Source organism: Neofelis nebulosa, chromosome 9 (assembly GCF_028018385.1).
Source record: "Neofelis nebulosa isolate mNeoNeb1 chromosome 9, mNeoNeb1.pri, whole genome shotgun sequence".
Lineage (NCBI taxonomy): Eukaryota > Metazoa > Chordata > Mammalia > Carnivora > Felidae > Neofelis > Neofelis nebulosa.
In genome coordinates this window covers 114,907,135-114,925,681 of record NC_080790.1, presented here as the reverse complement: position 1 = coordinate 114,925,681, position 18,547 = coordinate 114,907,135, and the positions used below count along the sequence as shown (strand labels likewise).

At 51.7% G+C, this 18,547-nt stretch overlaps 1 protein-coding gene across 1 annotated transcript; it reads right to left on the bottom strand.

The window, feature by feature from the left end:
- Positions 1 to 220: 220 nt before the first annotated feature.
- CCM2L (CCM2 like scaffold protein) lies at positions 221 to 18,125 on the bottom strand. The gene is made up of 10 exons (XM_058685219.1): positions 18,034 to 18,125; positions 14,870 to 15,037; positions 13,001 to 13,084; positions 12,720 to 12,903; positions 11,468 to 11,934; positions 8,506 to 8,641; positions 6,175 to 6,238; positions 3,267 to 3,396; positions 2,558 to 2,696; positions 221 to 1,385 (listed from the first exon to the last, which is right to left on the bottom strand). The coding sequence occupies exons 1-10, from the start codon at positions 18,061 to 18,063 to the stop codon at positions 1,075 to 1,077; spliced, it is 1,713 nt and encodes a 570-aa protein (XP_058541202.1). The 5' UTR covers positions 18,064 to 18,125; the 3' UTR covers positions 221 to 1,074.
- Positions 18,126 to 18,547: the final 422 nt, after the last annotated feature.

The window sequence follows — 18,547 nt, the reverse complement described above, 5'->3', positions numbered from 1 at the left end:
CAGGTTTCTTTAACCACCCTGGACCCCTGTGATGATAGCCTGTGGAGTCTCAGGTACTTTTCATTTGGGGCTTGAGCACAGAGCCAGGGTGTAATAGGGCCATGAAGGGCAAGTCCTAGTTCCTCTTCACAAACTTCCCCAAAGATCTTCTTACATCGGACCCCCACCTCAGTTTCCTTCTAACTGCGCCCAGCCAAGACAGGTACACCAAGTCCGAAAGTGTTAGAAGTGGAAGGGAACGTTTATTGAGTGCCTACTATGGGCTAGACCCAGCACCAAGGCCTTGTGCTTTTGTTAATCCCCACAACCAACCCTGTGAGGTGGATGGGGCCGACCTCATGGGACAGATTAGGGAATGGAAGTCACCAAGAGGTGAGAACACTAACCAGACAGGAGACCTAGGTCTGTCTGGCTCCCAATCCAAGATCCGAACGAGCAACTTGTTCAGAGTCTTAGGGCCAAGACTGGGACCCCCATCACCTACCTCTGACCCAACTGTCAGTGAAGATATGCCACACTGGTGATCCAATTCTTGCCATCAGGGGAGGGGTGACCCTGCCATTTAGAGTCTTAAAAAGGCCCTCTACGCTATTGTGTGTGTACTTTGAGGTAATATCTCAGAAGAAATAGGAGGTTTCCTCAAGTTCCTTCACCTTTTTTTGAACCTCAGTTTCTCAAACTGTAAAATAGGAGGAACAAGAGGTCTCTGGGCTCTGGGAAGTCTTTTCTCAGTCTGTCAGCAGGTGGAGCCCACTCCTCATCTGTCCTTTGGCCTCCAGAAAGCTGCAGGAGTGGCGGGAGAGAGAGGGGCTGTCCCTGGCACCTGGGGCTAGTGACAGAGTAGAATGTTGCCCACCCAGGTCTGGCAGAGGGGCTGGCTGAGCCTCCGGCAACTGCCTGCGATTTTGGGTTCCCGCCCTCTGCAGGACATTCTCGGTATTGCAGGGACTGGAGCGCCAAGGGCGAGGTCGGACACCCCGGGAGGGGCGCCCTGGGGCTGGGGTCCCACGGGAAGGAGCGAGTGAGACACAGGTGGGATTGAGGATGCTTCCCCGCCTTCCGCATGGGTGGCGGCTACAGGTAGTTGTCCTCAACCGTGTCGCCCCCACCCGGGGAGTCCCTGGCCTCCTCGTCGGTGCTCTCATCGTCCGGTGCCAGCGCCTCGATGTCATGCGTGATGTCGGCCAGCAGCCGGTGGAAGGCCTGCGCTTCGGGCCGCTGGGCCGCCCCGTCGTAGCTGCGCACGGCCGACGCCGACGTGGAGCTCATGCTGCGCTTGATGCGGCCGAAGCTGTCGGTGAGGATGCCCCCCTCGCGGATGCCCACGCCCTCCAGGAAGCCCTCGAAGTAGCCAATGTCCTGGTCCGGGATGAAGGGCCGCATCCCTGCGGGGCCAGGGGCAGAGGGACGCCTCAGGGTTCAGCCCTTCCCCTCCCATCGTGGAATCACCTTCTCCGGAGAACCGAGTTCAAATCCCCAGCCCGCCCGCTCTCTGGCTGTGTGTTCCTGCACAAGTTCCTTGACTCTGAGCCAGAGAACAATGACCTAATGCTCAGCACATAGTAAATGCTCACTACGCATTAGCTTCTCGTTGTTGTCATTATTGCAACTGCTACTTTCCCATTTATTAGTTGTGTGACCCTCATTAAACAGCTGCTCTGTGGGGCGCCTGGGTGGCGCAGTCGGTTAAGCGTCCGACTTCAGCCAGGTCACGATCTCGCGGTCTGTGAGTTCGAGCCCCGCATCGGGCTCTGGGCTGATGGCTCGGAGCCTGGAGCCTGTTTCCGATTCTGTGTCTCCCTCTCTCTCTGCCCCTCCCCCATTCATGCTCTGTCTCTCTGTCCCAAAAATAAATAAAAAACGTTGAAAAAAAAATTAAAAAAAAAAACAAAAAAAAAACAGCTGCTCTGGGCCTTACTTTCCTCTCCGTAGAACTGAGATGATTGCACCTCTTCTCCCAGGGGGGGATGTGAGGAGGGGCCAGCACACTGCGTGCTTCATACAAGTCAGCTTGTTTTGCTTCCATCTCCACTCGCAAGCTATGTGACTTTAGCACTTTACTTTGCTTCTCTGGGCCTCATTTTGCTCATCTGCCAAATGGGGGCAAATGAGAGTTTCTACCTTCCCAAACTGAAGCATTCAGTGAGATGATGCTTGACAAAGACATTACCTGTTAGCTTATTAATATTATTCCTGTTATTATGATCAGCCCTCCTTACCAGCTGTGTGATCTTGGACAAGTGCCTCAGCCTCTCTGAGCGTCAGCTGCCCCATGGGGTAAATGGGGAGAATATTCCCCCCACCACCCAGCTTTGCTATGAAGGTGAATGGATATACCAGTGCTCTCTACTGATGGGCTGTGACTGCAAGCAAGTCCCTCCCTGCCCTGTGCCTGTCTCCTTAAATGTGCAATGGATTTCATGATCTTGGCTTTATCGGAGGCTGAGGACTAGGAGAAAACGCTTCTAGCCTGATGCCTAATCGGCAGTGTCGTGGACCAGTTGGGAGTAGGGTCCTTGCCTGATCTCGGGGGGGGGGGGTGTGGCAGGGGGCTCACCAAGGAGGAGGAACTTGCGCCGGTCCCCGTAGAGCTTCAGCAAGCCTGAGCAGTAGTCCTGGATGGGCAGCCCCAGCCGGTACTCCCGCAGCAGCATTGCAAACTTCTGGATCTCGGGGGGCCCTAATTTACTCCGCAGCTGTGGGGACAACATCCAAGGTCAGTCCCAGGGAGCAATCCCCACCCAGCCTTTGCCTAAAAGACCCAAACCCTCTTTAAGGGTCCATTTGGCCAACATCTCCCCCAAAACCTTTCCCATGGCCTACTGGGGGGGGGCATGCAGACACTGGGCTGAATCTAAGCACGAGATGTGCCTGAGTTCAAATCCTGGCCCCTTGGTTGATCAGCTCTGTGATCTTGGGTAGGGGGCAACCTCCTTGATCCTTGCTTTTCTTAAATATAGTAAAGATAATGGTACCTCCCTCTTTGGCTGTTGAAAGGATTAAAATAAACGCATAAAATGTGCTTAGAACAGTGCCTGCTATACAGAAGACACATAATGAATGCTAGCTGACATTAGTGAAGGCTTTCACAAGCTGCCCAGTTTACTTTCCTAACCTCATATCCCCCCACCACCACTCCGCCCCCAATCTTCCAAGGTCTACTTCAGTTATGTCCAGAATTATTCAGGATTCCTGAAATACTCTCTGTGTTTTCTCCAGCCTCCAGACCTTTGCTTGTGCTGTTCACATTGCCTGCCCCTGCTCACCGTGACCATGTAATCCTGCAACTGCTCAAGGCCCAGGCCGCTGTGGTCGCTGCCGCTGCAGTGGGAGCCGTGGAAAGAGGGTGTGGACGTGCCACTATAACACGCTTCAAATGTATCCTGGGAGCCATTGCTGCAGAGACAGGCAGAATGGGGCCCTCACTCACCTTCCTCTAGCTCCTCTCCCTACAGCAGGTGGGGGTGGGAGGGCACAGCTACTGATGCTCTGGGCTTCATCCTAGATCCCATTTTGGCCTCCAAAGCCCCACTTATCTGGCCCTTGGCTGCCTCTGAAGCCTCATCTCACCCTTGCTCTGTGTGCTCAGGCCTCTCTGCCATCTCCTCTAATACTTCAAGTACCTCTTTACCTCTGGGCCTTTGCACATGCCATTCCCTCTGCCTGGAATGCCTCTCTACCCTATCTTTTGTTCAACTAACGCTTACTCATCATTGGAGCTTAAATGTCAGCTCGGGAAAGTTTTCCCTGACCCTCCCCTCCCCATGACTGGGTTGATCCTCTGTCAAATGTGGTCACAAACTCATAAGTCTACCCATGACACGCAAGGCCTTTCCAGATCCTCCCCACTGACATCCACGGTGGCCTCCTGGCTGCTCCTCAAATGCACCAAGCTTTGTCCTGCTTCAGAGCCCTTGCACTTTCTGCCCCTCTGCCCGGAGTGCTCTTCCCCTCTCCTCCTCTGGGCCTCGGTTCAAATTTCATCAGCTCTGAGAGGCCCTCCTGACCCTCAACAAGGTAGGCTCCCTATGGGTCTCTCTCAGTGCTCTGAAGTGCTCGTTCTCTTTAGTTATCGTTAATGCTTATTTCTGTTAAATAATGACTTCATTGTCTCCTGTGCTAGACGCAAGTGTGCTTGCACGATAAACCATGCAGGAGCAGGGACCTTGGTTTCTTATTTGTTGAGTACCTACTGCGTGCCAATCACGGGTCTCATCCTTGTATGGTTCCCTACCGTAACCCTAGCACACAGCACAGTGCCTGGTACATGAAAGGTACTCAATAATTCTTGCTTAATAAAAAAATTAACCTGCCCAAGATCTCATGGTTCATGAGTTTGAGCCCTATGTCGGGCTCTGTGCTGACAGTTCAGAGCCTGCTTCAGATTCTGTGTCTCCCTCTCTCTCTGCCCCTCCCCCGCGCATGCTCTGTCTCTCTCTCAAAAATAAATAAAACATTTAAAAAAAAAAAAAAAAGAGTAGGGGCGCCTGGGTGGCTCAGTCGGTTAAGTGGCCGACTTCGGCTCAGGTCATGATCTCGCAGACTGTGAGTTCGAGCCCCGTGTCGGGCTCTGTGCTGACAGCTCAGAGCCTGGAGCCTGTTTCAGATTCTGTGTCTCCCTCTTCCTGACCCTCCCTTGTTCATGCTCTGTCTCTCTCTGTCTCAAAAATAAATAAATGTTAAAAAATTAAAAAAAAAAAAAGAGTAAAAAAAATTAACCTGCCTTCTGGTTTCTAAATTGTTCCAGAACCATCTTCTATGATTAGCTACAGAAAAGCAGTGTAGCATCGTGGTTAGGGGGTGTGGACCTAGAGCTAGGCTGCTTGGGTTCAAATCTCAGGCCTACAGCTTGACCTTGGGCAAGGCTGCTTAGCTTCTCTATTCCTCAGTTTCTCCATGTGTAAAATGGGATGACAGACATCGACGTCATCAGAATTAGAGGAGTCTATTTGTACAGCGCTCAGAGTCATAGACTGGAAGCAATAAATAAACAGCAGCCACTGTAATGTTGCTATGTAGATTTTTCTTGGCTGGCTCAGTTGGCAGAGCGTGTGACTCTTGATCTTGGGGTCATGAGTTCAAGCCCCACATTGGAAGTAGAGTTTACTTTAAAAAAAAATGAAGTGCTTTATAGAACAGCACTAGGCACACAGCAAGCACAAATGTTAGTCATTATCATGACTCTAGCAGATCTAGGTCTGGCAGCAGATATCAGGTTAAGGACTAGCCCAAGGGCACACAGTATAAGGAAGCCACAAATATTGACACAGAAGAGGGAAAAAAAATAAAAGTAGGGCATATATTACTGGCAGAGCCTGCTACCTGTCAAGCCAGAGGCCTTAGTAAGAGAACTAACTTTGACCAACTTGTTCCAGTTTGCCTGGGACTTTCCTGGTTTTAGTATAGAAAATCCCAAGTCCTGGGAAACCCCTCAGTGCTAGCGTGGTTAGTCATACCAAACAGAACCCTGGACAATATTGCCAACTGAGTTTTGTTTTGTTTTGTTTTGTTTGTTTTGTTTTACCTCCTACATTTCCCAGCCTTGCGGCGGCTAGCTGTGACCATGTGACCAAGTCCTGGACACTAAGACATATGCAGAAGTCATCAGGCCGGGATCCCAGCAAAGCTCTTTACAGACATCCCTGGCATTGCCATTGTGATAACTGGAGCTCTGACCATCATCTTGGTCCATGAGGTAACTCTGAGTACGGAAGCAGGTGCCGAGGACCTGGACCCTCGATGACCATAAGGGCCATAAACTCTTGATCTGTTTTACGTAAGAGGTGAGAGGGGGAAAGCTCGATCTTATTTAAAACTCAAATCCTTTTTAGGGTTTTCTATTACATGGAATTAAACCAAAATTAGTTTTTGGCATTAGCTATGATTTGGGACTCGGCAGGCCACTGTGTCTGGATGACTGGCAGAGAACTACAGGCCTACGTGGAAACCACTCAGGGTTCCAGTTGTCCCCCAGGCCTCTTAGGGTCTGGGTCTGGATCCTATGAGCTCACTAGAGCCCGGAGAGGTCAGTTCGCCTACCCTCTTCAGGGCTCAGGGCATCGGCACAAATCGAGGTGGGGTCCTTTTCACCCACCCTCTCTTGCCCACAGGGAGCTCAAGAATGCCTAGAAGAGAGACCCTATTTGTGCAAGGTGGGGGTGGGGCGGTACCCACAAGGAGCTGCAGCAGCTGAAGTCGGCGTCATAGGCATACGTCCCGTCAGTGCGGCAGCTCTCACCTGGGGTCAGCAGACAGAGGGGCTGTTAGAGGCAGCAGAGAAAGGACCAACGTCCCCAGCTCCCCGAGCCCCCAACCCCAGTCCCACCGTGTGGTTGGGATGGTGGTTGGAGCACCGATGGCCTTGTAAGCAACTGTAAGGGTGTTAGCTTTTACTCTGAGTGAAATTGGGCAGCTGCTGGAAGATTTTGACCATGAAACCTGCCCCCATCACCAACTCACAGCCAACCTTGGGCAACTCACCTCCTCTCTCCCTGCCCTCAACTTCCCCAAGGTTGGGACAATACCACCTGCCTGCCTGCCTTGCGGGGGTGGGGGTGGGGGGTGGGGAGTGGTCTTGAGAACAGCAGGTGAGGGAACAGGTGAGGGGATGTTTTGAAAACTGTACATGTCTGAGGCGAGAACAAAAAAGAACTTTGAGGGAAAGGAACTCAAGATCTCCAGAGAATAGCAGCACTGTTCACAGAGAACTTGCTCTGTACCTAGTCCTGTTACTTCTCTGACTCCACTAGCCTTACCCTTCTGATCTTGGCTCACCTCAGTGTCACTTCCTCAGGACACCGCCCTGACTTCCCAGGTGAGGCTGGTTCCTCAGTCTATGTCTGCAGAGTACAGCACGTGGTTACATTTTGTGTACCTATTTACTGTCAGCCTACCTAGCAATGCAAGGCTGTGAGGTCAGGGCCACATCTGATTTTGCTCACCAGTATGTCCTGGTGATAGCGGGTGCTCAATAAATACTTGTTGAATTTGTTGGGGGTGCCTGGCTGGCTCAGTCAGTAGAGCATGCGACTCTTGACCTCAGGGTTATGAGTTCGAGCCCCCAAGTATAGAGATTACTTTAAAAAAATTTTTTTAACGTTTATTTATTTTTGAGACAGAGAGAGACAGAGAATGAACGGGGGAGGGTCGGAGAGAGGGAGACACAGAATCTGAAACAGGCTCCAGGCTCTGAGCTGTCAGTACAGAGCCCGATGCAGGGCTCGAACTCACGGACCGCGAGATCATGACCTGAGCCAAAGTCGGCCGCTTAATTGACTGAGCTACCCAGGCACCCCTAGAGATTACTTTTAAAAAATTAAATCTTTAAAGAAAAAAAAAAAGAATTTGTTGGAATGTTTGTTGACTCATTTATTTATCCATCATTTGCTCATTTGTTTATCTCATCCTGTGAGAGTTGATGAACTATCTCAACTTCCTAATAACCTCAGTTCCCACAGATGGGGGTGCCTGCAGAAGTAATGAGCTGTCGCTCTGTTCCTGGAGCTATGCAGACAGGGACCACGTTAAGGGGGCTGCGGCTGAGGAAATTCACTTAGCAGCCTTGAAGGCAGCATGGGAGCAAGGCTGTTGCAGATAGGAGCTTTAGAAATCAGACACACCAGGGTGCCTGGGTGGCTCAGTTGGTTAAGTGTCCGACTTCACCTCAGGTCATGATCTCGCAGTTTGTGGGTCCAAGCCCCGTGTCAGGCCCTGTGCTAACAGCTCAGACCCTGGAGCCTGTGGGTCCCTCTCTCTTTGCCCCTCCCTTGCTTGCACACGTTCTCTTTCTCTCTCAAAAAATAAGCAAACATTAAAAATTTTTTTTAAAATAAAAAGAAATCAGACACACCTGGGTTTGAATCCTGACTCTGCCACTTACCAGCTGTGTGACCTTGAGCAATGCATTGACTACTCTGAGCCTTAATGTCCTCGTCTGTAAAATTAGAATCATAAGGTCTCAAAGAAGTCTCTTATCTAGGAGCACCTATGATGTCCCTGGACCTCTGCGTGGCCCATGGGATACAGTGGCAAATAGGACCGAGAAGGCTGCTATGAGTCACAGTGGTACTGTGCTTGGCACATAGTTGGTGCTCAATAAATGCCTCTCCTAGTCTCATTCTTATTCTAGCCTTTGATTGCGTTCAAGGGTGGGCCTGGAAATCTTGGTTTTGACCTAGAATCCTAGCGGGGCTAGACAGCTCAGTAAACAGACAATGCATGTGCTTGCATTTCTGCAAAGAAGGGACATCAGAAACAGAAGGGAGAGAGAAAAGTTCAGCTCTGAGGGGCTCATTCCAAATCTGGCAACCAGAACGTTGTGCAGAAGCTAAGTTTGAGGTCATCGTGAAAACTGACATTTCATTTTAACTACATAAGGGGGGAGTGCACTGTAATTGCGGTAGAGATCGGGGCCCCTACAGGCTTTCATTGGCCCTGAGTCCCGGAGTCCTCGCCGGCCTTTTGGGATGTTTCACAGGAGGGGTGGCCAGGAGTTCCAGTACTCACTGCGACTGCACAGCCACGGCCGCTCAGGCGTTGACGTGTAGTGGTAGCCGGCCCGGTCCACGCACTCGATACTCTGGTCCCCGTAGATGATCTGGAAGACCTGACAGATGAGGGCACAGGATTCCTCGGCAGCATCCTGGCCCAGGGAGGAGGACAGAGCACTCAGGGCCTCTCCAGTGCCCAGGACACCCCTGCTTCCTCAAACAGTGTGAAGAGGTTCACAGGGCCACACGTGCATCTATGGGCACCTTTAAATCGACTTGCAGAGCATTTCCTATCAAAATTACATGGCCACCCTCTGGGTCTTAGACTCCTATATAGAGTCCAGCAGCAACGCTAAGTCTTCTGCTCCGAAAAACGCACCCCAAACTTCTGGGGGATTCATAGGACCTCCTGAAGCCTATCTAAAATAAGCCCTAGTTTAAATTTGTCAGTAGGAAGTTGGGGCTCAGAGACGTAAAGTGATTAGCCAGCACTAGAACCCAGGTCTCCTGTTACGTACTAGGAAGAGGAAGAATCACATGTGTGAAAATTTTAGACTCAACATAGTTACTGCTACTGGATGCCATATTTAGATATGAGCTTCCTGGCATCCAGGGCAAAAATGGAAGTAGGATGAATACACAAACCTCAGTCTCCTGATAGAAGGCAGGAATTTCAATTCTTGGGTGAAACTTTTTTTGAGACTGCAAATTTGAAGGGAATTTGCCTAATTTAATTCTTTATGTCTAAGCAAGAGACACAGAAAGACAATAACTGATGAGACCATCTTCATGATACTATTTCATATTTTTGCCTCTAAAAAAGCCCAGGGTATACATTAAAATGTAAGCCACGATAGGCACGATTGATCCTTATAATAGAAATAGGCAGGGAAGAGAGTATTCTTATTTTATAGTTAAAGGCACCGAGGCTTAGAATGGTTAGGTAACTTGCCCAGGCTAATATAGCAAGTTCACAGCGTTGGTTACTACTGGCACTCAGATTTTTTGACTCTAACTCCTGTACCCTCCTTGGGACCACAAGGCCTTGGATAGGAGGCCAGAGAATCAGATACTCCTGGAACGCAACTCTTGGTTTATTTACTCATTTTGCAAATTCTCATTTAGTCCTGTTTCAGGCACTGGGCCAGGCTCTGGGGTCTCAGATGAGGTCTGTATCCTAAAGCTCTCACCATCCAGTGCGATAAGCAGGGCACACTGTTCCCTCTGCTTGGAATTCATTTTCCTGGCTTTCGTCTTGCTTTTTGCTCCCCTTCACCTTTCAGTTTAAAAGGAGCAAACTCTCTCTATGCAAACTGGATCTCCTCCTTCATTACCACTGCAATCTGCTTGTTTTTTTTGGTCTGCATCGTAAGGTATAATACTATAATATACATTATTTCACCCATTCGTTCAATACTTATTGGGTGCCAGGTGATATCAATATCACGGTGAACCATCCAGAATGCACAGGTCTCTTGTACTCTCTAAGGAGACCAGTCCAGCTGGAGTAGAGTGTATAAAGGGGGACACAGAAAGAGATGAGGCCAGAGAAGAAATAGACTTCAGCCACCACTATAACGTGGGTGGTCTTACAAGCAGTTGTAAGGACAATAACTTTTCCTTGGAGGGAAGTGGGGAGCCACAGGAAGATTTTGAGCAGTGATAAGATGTGACTTATGTGTTAACAGAACTGCTCTGTGGGAGCTACAGATTGTAAGCAAGAGGCAAATCTGTGATCTGGATGACAGAAGATGGGCCATGGACCTGGGCAGGGGCAGTGGAGGGTGGGGAAACATATATAGGTTTGGGATATATTTTAAAAATAGGGCCAATAGGGTTGACAGAATGGATATGGGCTGTGTGAGAACGAGAGCAGCCACAGATCACTGCAAGGTTTTGGTCTGAACAATGGAAGGACAGAGCTGCCATTAATCAAAACAAGGAGACCAAGGGAGGAGCAGGTTTGGGGGAGAAGATTAGGTGCTTAGCTTTGGATGTGTTAAGTTCGTGATGGCCATCAGCCCACCGAATGGAGAAACATGCCTGGAGATTTGGTGAAAGATAAAATTTGGGGAGTTCTCGGTGTTTTAAATCCACGAGACTGTTTTGTTCACTAAGATATATATAAGGGAGCTGGGGCTGGGGCAGGGGGGAGGGTTGGGGGCCATGGGTCAGAGGAAAAGTTTAGACAGCCTAGGGCTTGAAGGTGTCTGCTAGATTGTGAGCTCCTTAAGGGAAACCACCAAATATGTCTTGTTCATCTTTGTATCCATAGCACCTAGCCCAATGCCTACGACAAAGTTGCTGCTCAATAAAGATGGTCAAAATGAATAAAAGCAAGGATGAATATGAAGCAAGGGGGGAGGGGAGGGAAGGCAAGAATGGAAGGCTTCTGCCTTGGGTGACTGCCATAGTTAACAAGAGTATAGGCTCTGAACTTCCTGGATCCCAGTGTTGAAACCACCACCTGCTTCCTGTGTGATGTTGCACAAATTACTTAGCCTCTGGGTCTCAGTTTCCTTCTCTACAGAATGGGGATGGTTGTAATATTTGCCTCTAGGGGTTAGTCAAAGAATGCAATGTGTTCATGCTGGTTCCTTGTCTGGCATGGGTTGGCATTCCATTCATGCTGGTGATAATGTCCTCATGATTGTTACTGTGGTAGTGCTGACATTGACGACGTGGGAGAAGGAGCAAGGCTGGAGGAGGGGGTCTGTTTTGGCTATTCTGGGTTTTCATCTCACTGGGACAGCAAGGGGCAACTGTCCTGGAGGTGTCCAGGCTGGAGATTAGAAGCCCTTTGGCGTCGTGGGCACACAGGTAGTACCTGAAGTCCTAGGCAGGGCCGCAGGAGGGGAAAGGACAGAGGCCAGGGTAGACCCCAGGAACAGGGCGGGGTGGGACGGAGACCGGCGCCCTCCAACGCCGGACGTGCCCGGGGAGCACGCCGCTGGGGTTCCGGGTGCCCTCGGGCTCACCCTGTTGGCCACAGCCAGGATGACAAGGTTGCAGTAGGCGTCGGGGCTGGGGTCCTGCGGGTCGAGTGGGTTGGAGCCCGGGTGGCGCCGCTCCCAGCTGCCGCCGCCGCCGCCGCCCGCCTGCCTCCGCTCCCAGCTGCCGCCCGGCTTGCCCGCGCCGCCGCCGCCGCCGTGCCGCCGCTCCCAGCTGCCGCTGAACGTCTGCCGCCGCTCCCAGCTGCCCGACGCCCGCGCCCCGGCGCGCTGGCGCTCCAGGCTGCCGCCGCCGCCGCCGCCGCCCCCGGCCCGGGCCTCTGCGCCCGCGCCCCCGCCCCACGCCATCCGCCAGTCCAGGCTGCAGATGGTGTGGCGCCGCTCCGTGGTGCCCACCCGCCGCTTCTCTGGCGCCGCGCCCGGCGGGCCTGGGTCGCGCCCCGCGCCGCCGGGGCTGGCGTCGACGCCGGCTGGCACCGGGTCCACGCCCAGACCTAGGAGTGGCGGGATGGCGGTCAGGAAACCCGGGCTAAGAGCCCCCCACGAGGCCAGCTGGGGACGAGCGGCGCGTGGCCCCACCTCTGCCTTCTAAGTCTGGAGGCCAAACCCGCCCCGCTCCGTGCCCTTACTTTCGGGCCCACCCCGGCCTCGGCTCCACCCTGGTCTTGTCCCGCAGGCCTTTTCCACCCGCCACACCTCGCTTGGCGTCTGGTCTGAGGGCGGTGGCCAGGCAGTCTCCTCCCTCTGTTGGCCCTACCTCGGCCCCAGTCTCTAATTTCAGAGACCTCTTCTTTGATTCCGGTTTCCCCTCAACCCCGCCTCTGGCCTCAGGCCACGCCCCTAGCCTGGCGGGGTTTGACCTGTCCCGCCGCTGCCCCAGCCGCGAGCTCCGCCTCTCTGGCGTATGGCCACGCCCCTGGATCAGACCCGGCTGCTAGCCCGAGCTCTCTCCGAGCGCAGCGATCTCGCTCTGTTTCACCAAGCGCTTTAACTTCAGGTCTCAGAATTTGGGCTCCTCCAACCTTCCCAGGCTCCGGCACCTGGCCTCAGGCTGGTGGCGATCCACCCTTCAACCTCAACCTTGGGCCGCGACTTCTTGCTTATAGCCATGGCCTGCCCTTCGTCTCAGGGTAGCGTGCTCAGGCCTTTTCCATCACACACCATCCATCCTCAACACCCCCACCTGCCCGCCCCCGCCTTTCCCAAGACTAGACGCTGGGTCTTTTCTCACCCTGTTCACCTCCCAGCCCTGCCCCTGGCCAGGCCCCGGCAGCTGTACCGGTCTTAAGCACCAGCAGGTGCAGCGCGTCGTCCTGCAGGTAGGAGGCGGCGGCGATCTCGTGCGTGGGGATACGCAGGATTAGCTCTTCGTTGTCGCGCCAGGTGAGCAGCAGGCAGCGGGCCGACAGGCTCAGGATGCTGTCCTGCTCCGCCGTGGTCTTCAGCGGCAGCTCCTTCAACTGCTGCGGGGTGGGTCGGATCTCCTGGGTCCCGGAGGAACTCGGGTGGGAGAGGGCGAAGGGGACAAGACCCTGCCCTCCCCCCTCTCCAGGGCCTCACCCTGGCGGTGTCCAGCAGCTGCAGGAGCTCGTCCCGGCTGGAGGGGTTCAGTGAGGAGGTGACCCAGGTGAGGTGGCCCAGGAACTGGATACAAAATGAGGGAGTGGGTGGGAGAAGGGCAGAGAGAAGTCACTTTGAAGCCTTGGAGGACCCAGACCTCCTCACTGAGGCAATGTAGATAGACTGAAGTATGCATATCTGAATTAATAATAACCTGATAATAACTCTTAAGGTGGTCGCAGAAGCCAGACCCAAAAAATGATGCCCCAAATCAATCAATAATTCTCCATCCATTCTTAGTTATAACTTAATGTTATCACAAACTTTAAGTTACTCAATGTAAGAATTAACTTTTTCCATTAAAATAATGGAGTAATAGTTTTGTTCTTCTAGGTGAATTCCACCAATCAAACTTTTTTCTTCTTCTTTTATTCTCTATGAAATTTCAGCGCCCTTGGGGCGCCTGGGTGGCGCAGTCGGTTAAGCGTCCGACTTCAGCCAGGTCACGATCTCGCGGTCCGTGAGTTCGAGCCCCGCGTCAGGCTCTGGGCTGATGGCTCGGAGCCTGGAGCCCGTTTCAGATTCTGTGTCTCCCTCTCTCTCTGCCCCTCCCCCGTTCATGCTCTGTCTCTCTCTGTCCCAAAAATAAATAAAAAACGTTGAAAAAAAAAAAAAAAGAAATTTCAGCGCCCAGTTCTTATGTGCACCTGTTAGCTTTACCCTCCATATATCGTTGCCAGGTAAAATACAAGATGCCAGTTAAATTTGAATTTCACACAAACAGTGAATACTTCAAAAAAATTTTAAAGTATTTTTAGTCCCATTCAATATTTGGGACATATTAATACGACACAAGTAGTTATTGCTTATCTGAAACTCACATTTAAATGGGCAGCCTGTCAAACCTGACACTCCTATCCCCATAGCAATCTTCCCTGGGCAATGAGGATTCTCCACTGCTCCTCCATGGTGCTCTTGAAATAGAAGAAAGGCCTTGAGTGATCTAAGTCCTCTGTGGCTTGCTGAGCTGGGTTCCTTTACCCTGGAGACTGAGTACCGATAACGTTATTGCAGTAAAATCTCACAGGAAGGTATGGCTTTTGCCATCTGCTCTCCCTTGTGGGTAGGTTTTGAGGCTCGTGCTGGGATGGCAACACTGAAGCTGAGCAGATGGACATCATTTGCTGAAGGGCTGCAGCATAAGGCAGGAGCTAGGCTAACTTGAACCCAGGTCTCTTTCCTTTGAGCCTCCCCTGTGTGAGACTGGGCTGGTCAGGGCTTGGTGTGGGGGAGAGATGCAGTCTCTCCTGACGGGATCCAGAACATGCTACCCCAAAATATGGCACCTCGGCTTACAGAATATCCTAAGCTTGAAGAAGTTGAAGAAAATGGTAGACGCAGGAAGGTCCCTCTGACCTGCCCCCACCCCTACCTTTCTTCCCTGAAAGCAGAAGATGAATCTCCCACATGCAAGGTACCCTCCCTGTACCGGAAGGGAGCCACACATCCTTCTCATGAGGGAATTTAGGGCTGAGAAGGCTGTATAAACAAACCTTGTTCTTTCTTCACCTTTTACTACCCCTAGCCCCCACCCCTCCGCCTTGTCAGTTCTTCATAAATTAACTGATTGTAAAAAAGATACAAAAGCTTCATGCTCTGGTCACTTCTTTGGGCCTTCACTCTCTCGCGAAGGCTCTCATGGACATGTAAACATTTAATAAAATGTGTACGCTTTTCTCCTGTTAATCTGTTTGTCAGCTCAATTTTCAGACCCTGCCAGGAACCCTTAAGAGAGTTGAGGAAAACCTTACCACTCCTTTACCCCTTGCCCCAAGATTCTGCCCACCCTTCTCCTCATCCCACACGTACCTTGACCTCTTTCTCCAGATAGTCACACAGCAGAATCTGGGGATCGATGAGGTAGTCAGGAGGATAAAGGGGCATCGAGTGCAGGGGCCGGCGACTCACGCTGGTCCGAAAGGCTGCCCGGCGTGCGGCCTTGGGGAACACCAGCCTCCGGATGGGGGAGACAAAGCCCTGGGGGGGGGGTGCAGGAGAAAATAACAGTAATAACAGCAACTGACTTTATCAAGCACATCCACATTCAACATTTTAACTATTTCCCTATTACCTGATTTAATTCTCATAGACTCTGCAGAAGGGGTACCTCTGTGATCCCCATTTTATGGATGGAGAAACTAAGCCTCAGAGGGATAACTAGCCGAGAAGATCACCAGCTATTAGCAGTAGAACCTATAGTCTGGCTCTAAAATCTCCATTCTAGGGGCGCCTGGGTGGCTCAGTCGGTTAGGCGTCCGATTTCGGCTCAGGTCATGATCTCGCGGTCCGTGAGTTCAAGCCCCACGTCGGGCTCTGTGCTGACCACTCAGAGCCTGGAGCCTGTTTCAGATTCTGTGTCTCCCTCTCTCTCTGCCCCTCCCCCGTTCATGCTCTGTCTCTCTCTGTATCAAAAATAAATAAACGTTAAAAAAAAAAATTTAAATCTCCATTCTAAACACCCAGATGAGGGCGGAGACCCTGCTAAGGCCCAGGCCCAGGCGTAAGGAGTGGGTCCAGGCTGGGACAAGTAAGAAAAATATTGAGATTCAGTGTGGCTGAGGGGTGCCTGGGTGGCTTAGTCGGTTAAGCGTCTCACTCTTGAGTTCAGCTCAGATCATGATCTCACAGTTCCTGGGACTGAGCCCCACTGACAGCACAGAGTCTGCTTGGGATTCTCTGTTTCTGGCCCTCCCCCACTCATTCTCTCTCTTTCTCCCTCTCTCTCAATAAATAAACTTTAAAAAAAGATTCAATGTGGCCAAGTGGTGAATGCACAGATATTTGTTAAGCTATTCTCTGTGCTTTCCTAAAAATTAGAAATAGTTAATAAGTAGGGGCACCTGGGTGGCTCAGTTGGTTAAGCGTCATGACTTGGGTCATGATCTTGTGGTTCATGAGTTCGAGCCCTGCATTGGGCTCCCTGCTGTCAGTGCGAATCTCGCTTTGGATCTTCTGTCTCCCTTTCTCTCTCTGCTCCTTCCCCACTCATTCTCTCTCTCTCTCTCTCTCTCTCTCTCAAAATAAGTAAAAATAAACTTAAAATAAATAGTTAATAAGTATGTTTAAGTAGAATCCAGCAGGCATTGCATAAAGATGGTCTACAGCAAGGTTAAAGAAGCCAATTCCAGGACTCCAGCCCATCCCAACAGAATCTAAATCTCACAGGAAAGCACTACTCTAGAGCAGTTCTTAGTGTATGGTTCCTGCATCAGCAGCAGCACCAAGGAACTTAAGAGATACGCATATTCTCGCTTTCCATCTCAGACCTATTGGATCAGAGCTTAGGGGTAAGACCCAATAATTTATGTGGGTTTTTTTTTAAATTTTTTAATGTTTATTTATTTTTGAGACAGAGAAAGAGGGACAGTGTGAGCAGGGGAGGGGCAGAGAGAGAGGGAGACACAGAATCTGAAGCAGGCTCCAGACTCCGAGCTGTCAGCACAGAGCCCGACGTGGGGCTTGAACACAAATCATGAGATCATGACCTGAGCTGAAGTTGGCTGCTCAGCCAACTGAGCCACCCAGGCGCCCCCCCCCCCCATAATTTGTTTTAATCAACACTCCAGGTGATTCTGATGCGTGCCCAGCCCAGATTTTAAAACCAGTATCATGGAGCCTGCATGAGATATATGGAGGTTCTGCTAAATGAGAGCACGTGGTCTGGGAAAGGGCATTCCAGGCAGAGGGCACGACATGTGCGAACGTCTGGGGGCGGGCAGGGCTGGCTGAGCATGATGAGCCTGGAGAAGATGCGTGTGGTCTGTTGAACAAGTCACAGAGGGCTTGAATGTCAGCTGTGGAGCCGGGACTTTATTCTGTGTGTGTGAATATGTGTGTGTGAGTGGAGTGTAAAGGTAAAAGTTTGGTCTGTGGCCCTCAGTGGTCCAGCCTTGCCCACCTCTCCAGCCTTATCTTACTGCCCCCTCACTCCTGCCCTCCAGCTACAGGGCCGTCTTGCTTGCTACATTCCTTCCCACTGAGAGCTTTTGTACATGCTGTTCCTCCCCCTGAAACACTTCCCTACCCTCTCTCCTTCTGCCCATTAGATCTCAGCTCAAGCTGACCAGGCTAGGGCTGGGTCCCCTAATATTCTGTACCCCAGCACCACGTATGGCATCTCTCATGCAACTTTGTATTAATTGCTTTTCTTCAAAGTTGCCTTCCCCCAAAATGCTGTGAGCTCCAGGGAGGGAGCAGAGACCTTGTCTGACTTTGCTCACTGCTACATCATCACCAGCACCAGGCACAGTGTGGGGCACAAAATAAGTTCTCAGTGCACATCTGCAGAAGGAATGAGCCAAGAGAGAACAAGCACCTAGGTCTTGGCTCCCTTCTGAGCCCTCACGATTCACATAGCCTGACCTAGGATTCTTGGGGGAAGAGGGATGGGTGGGGGTGGGCGCTGGAATCTGAGGACTCCCTGAATGGCAAAGACAACCAGGTGAGGTGTCCAGGGAACCAGACTAGAAAGCTTCTGACAGTAAGGAGGAGTGAGGATCTGGGGGGGCAGGGCGCAGACGAGGCTGGAACCCAGCAGGGGAGCAGGTAGGTGTCTCAACCTGGATAGACAGCCTCATAGCACAGAGCTGCCCTGGCTGAGGTCCTTCTGTCTGGGAGGTAGGGAGAAGAGGAATGGGTCTGTTAGGTGTCTGTCTGTCCCTCAGTCTGAGGAAACCCCAGGAAAACTGTGGCAGCAGTTTGAGAGTATCTCCCAAAGTAATCTGGCTGGCTGGGTTTCCCTGGAAGGTGCTTGAGCGTCCCTTCCAGGGATGGCAGAGGCCATTGAGAGCCGGGAGACAGGTTAGGGAGTTTGAGCCCAAATGTCTGGTTGCCCAAGGGTGGGAGGGACGGTCTTTCCAAATGAGAAGGAAGACTCTATGCCACTCGCTGCCCATCACCCCCACCCGGGCTCCCCACTTTACTCCCTCCAGGGACATTTCTCTACCTGACATCCCTCCCAACCTCCCACCTACCTTTTTTCCTTTCTTGACTTCATACTCCATGGTGAAGCGTCCCCTCCACTCCTGCCACCCTCCTGGCCAAACCCCTCCACCCTCTCCCCCCACACAGTTCCTTTGTTCTTTTTCCTGCCTGGTCGGAAACTCCACCAGCCCTGGAGTTCCTGCCCCTCCCGTCTGATAGCGAGTGGGGTGTGGGGGGATGGAGGCTGGTGCAGGATGCAGCCTTGGGCCCCTCCAGCTGAAGGGTGGAAGGAAACCCAGCCAGAGCAACTGTCCTGGGGAGAACGCCTCCAGCCTGAAGCCAGAAGGCTTGCTGTTGAGGGGCGCTTGGGAACTGAGTCAGGCTAGGGATGGGTCCCCTGATTTGGAGTCAGAAAATCCCAAATCCCAACCCTACTTCTGCCACTGACCTTGTGGTGTGACCTTGGCAAAGCAAGTCAGTTCCCTTCACAGCCTCATTTGCCCCTTCCTCTCTATAAACTAGGAATAAAATTGCCTTCCTCTCTGTGGTGAGGAACATATGCAA

Bases quoted from the DNA above. Each gene is read 5' to 3' on its own strand.
- CCM2L (XM_058685219.1), bottom strand. From the start codon at position 18,063: ATGGAGTATGAAGTCAAGAAAGGAAAAAAG. The intron at 3,397-6,174 runs GTGGGTACCGCC...CTGTCTCTGCAG, and splicing joins TTCAGCTGCTGCAGCTCCTT to CAATGGCTCCCAGGATACAT. The intron at 1,386-2,557 runs GTGAGCCCCCTG...CTGGCCCCGCAG, and splicing joins GCGCAAGTTCCTCCTCCTTG to GGATGCGGCCCTTCATCCCG.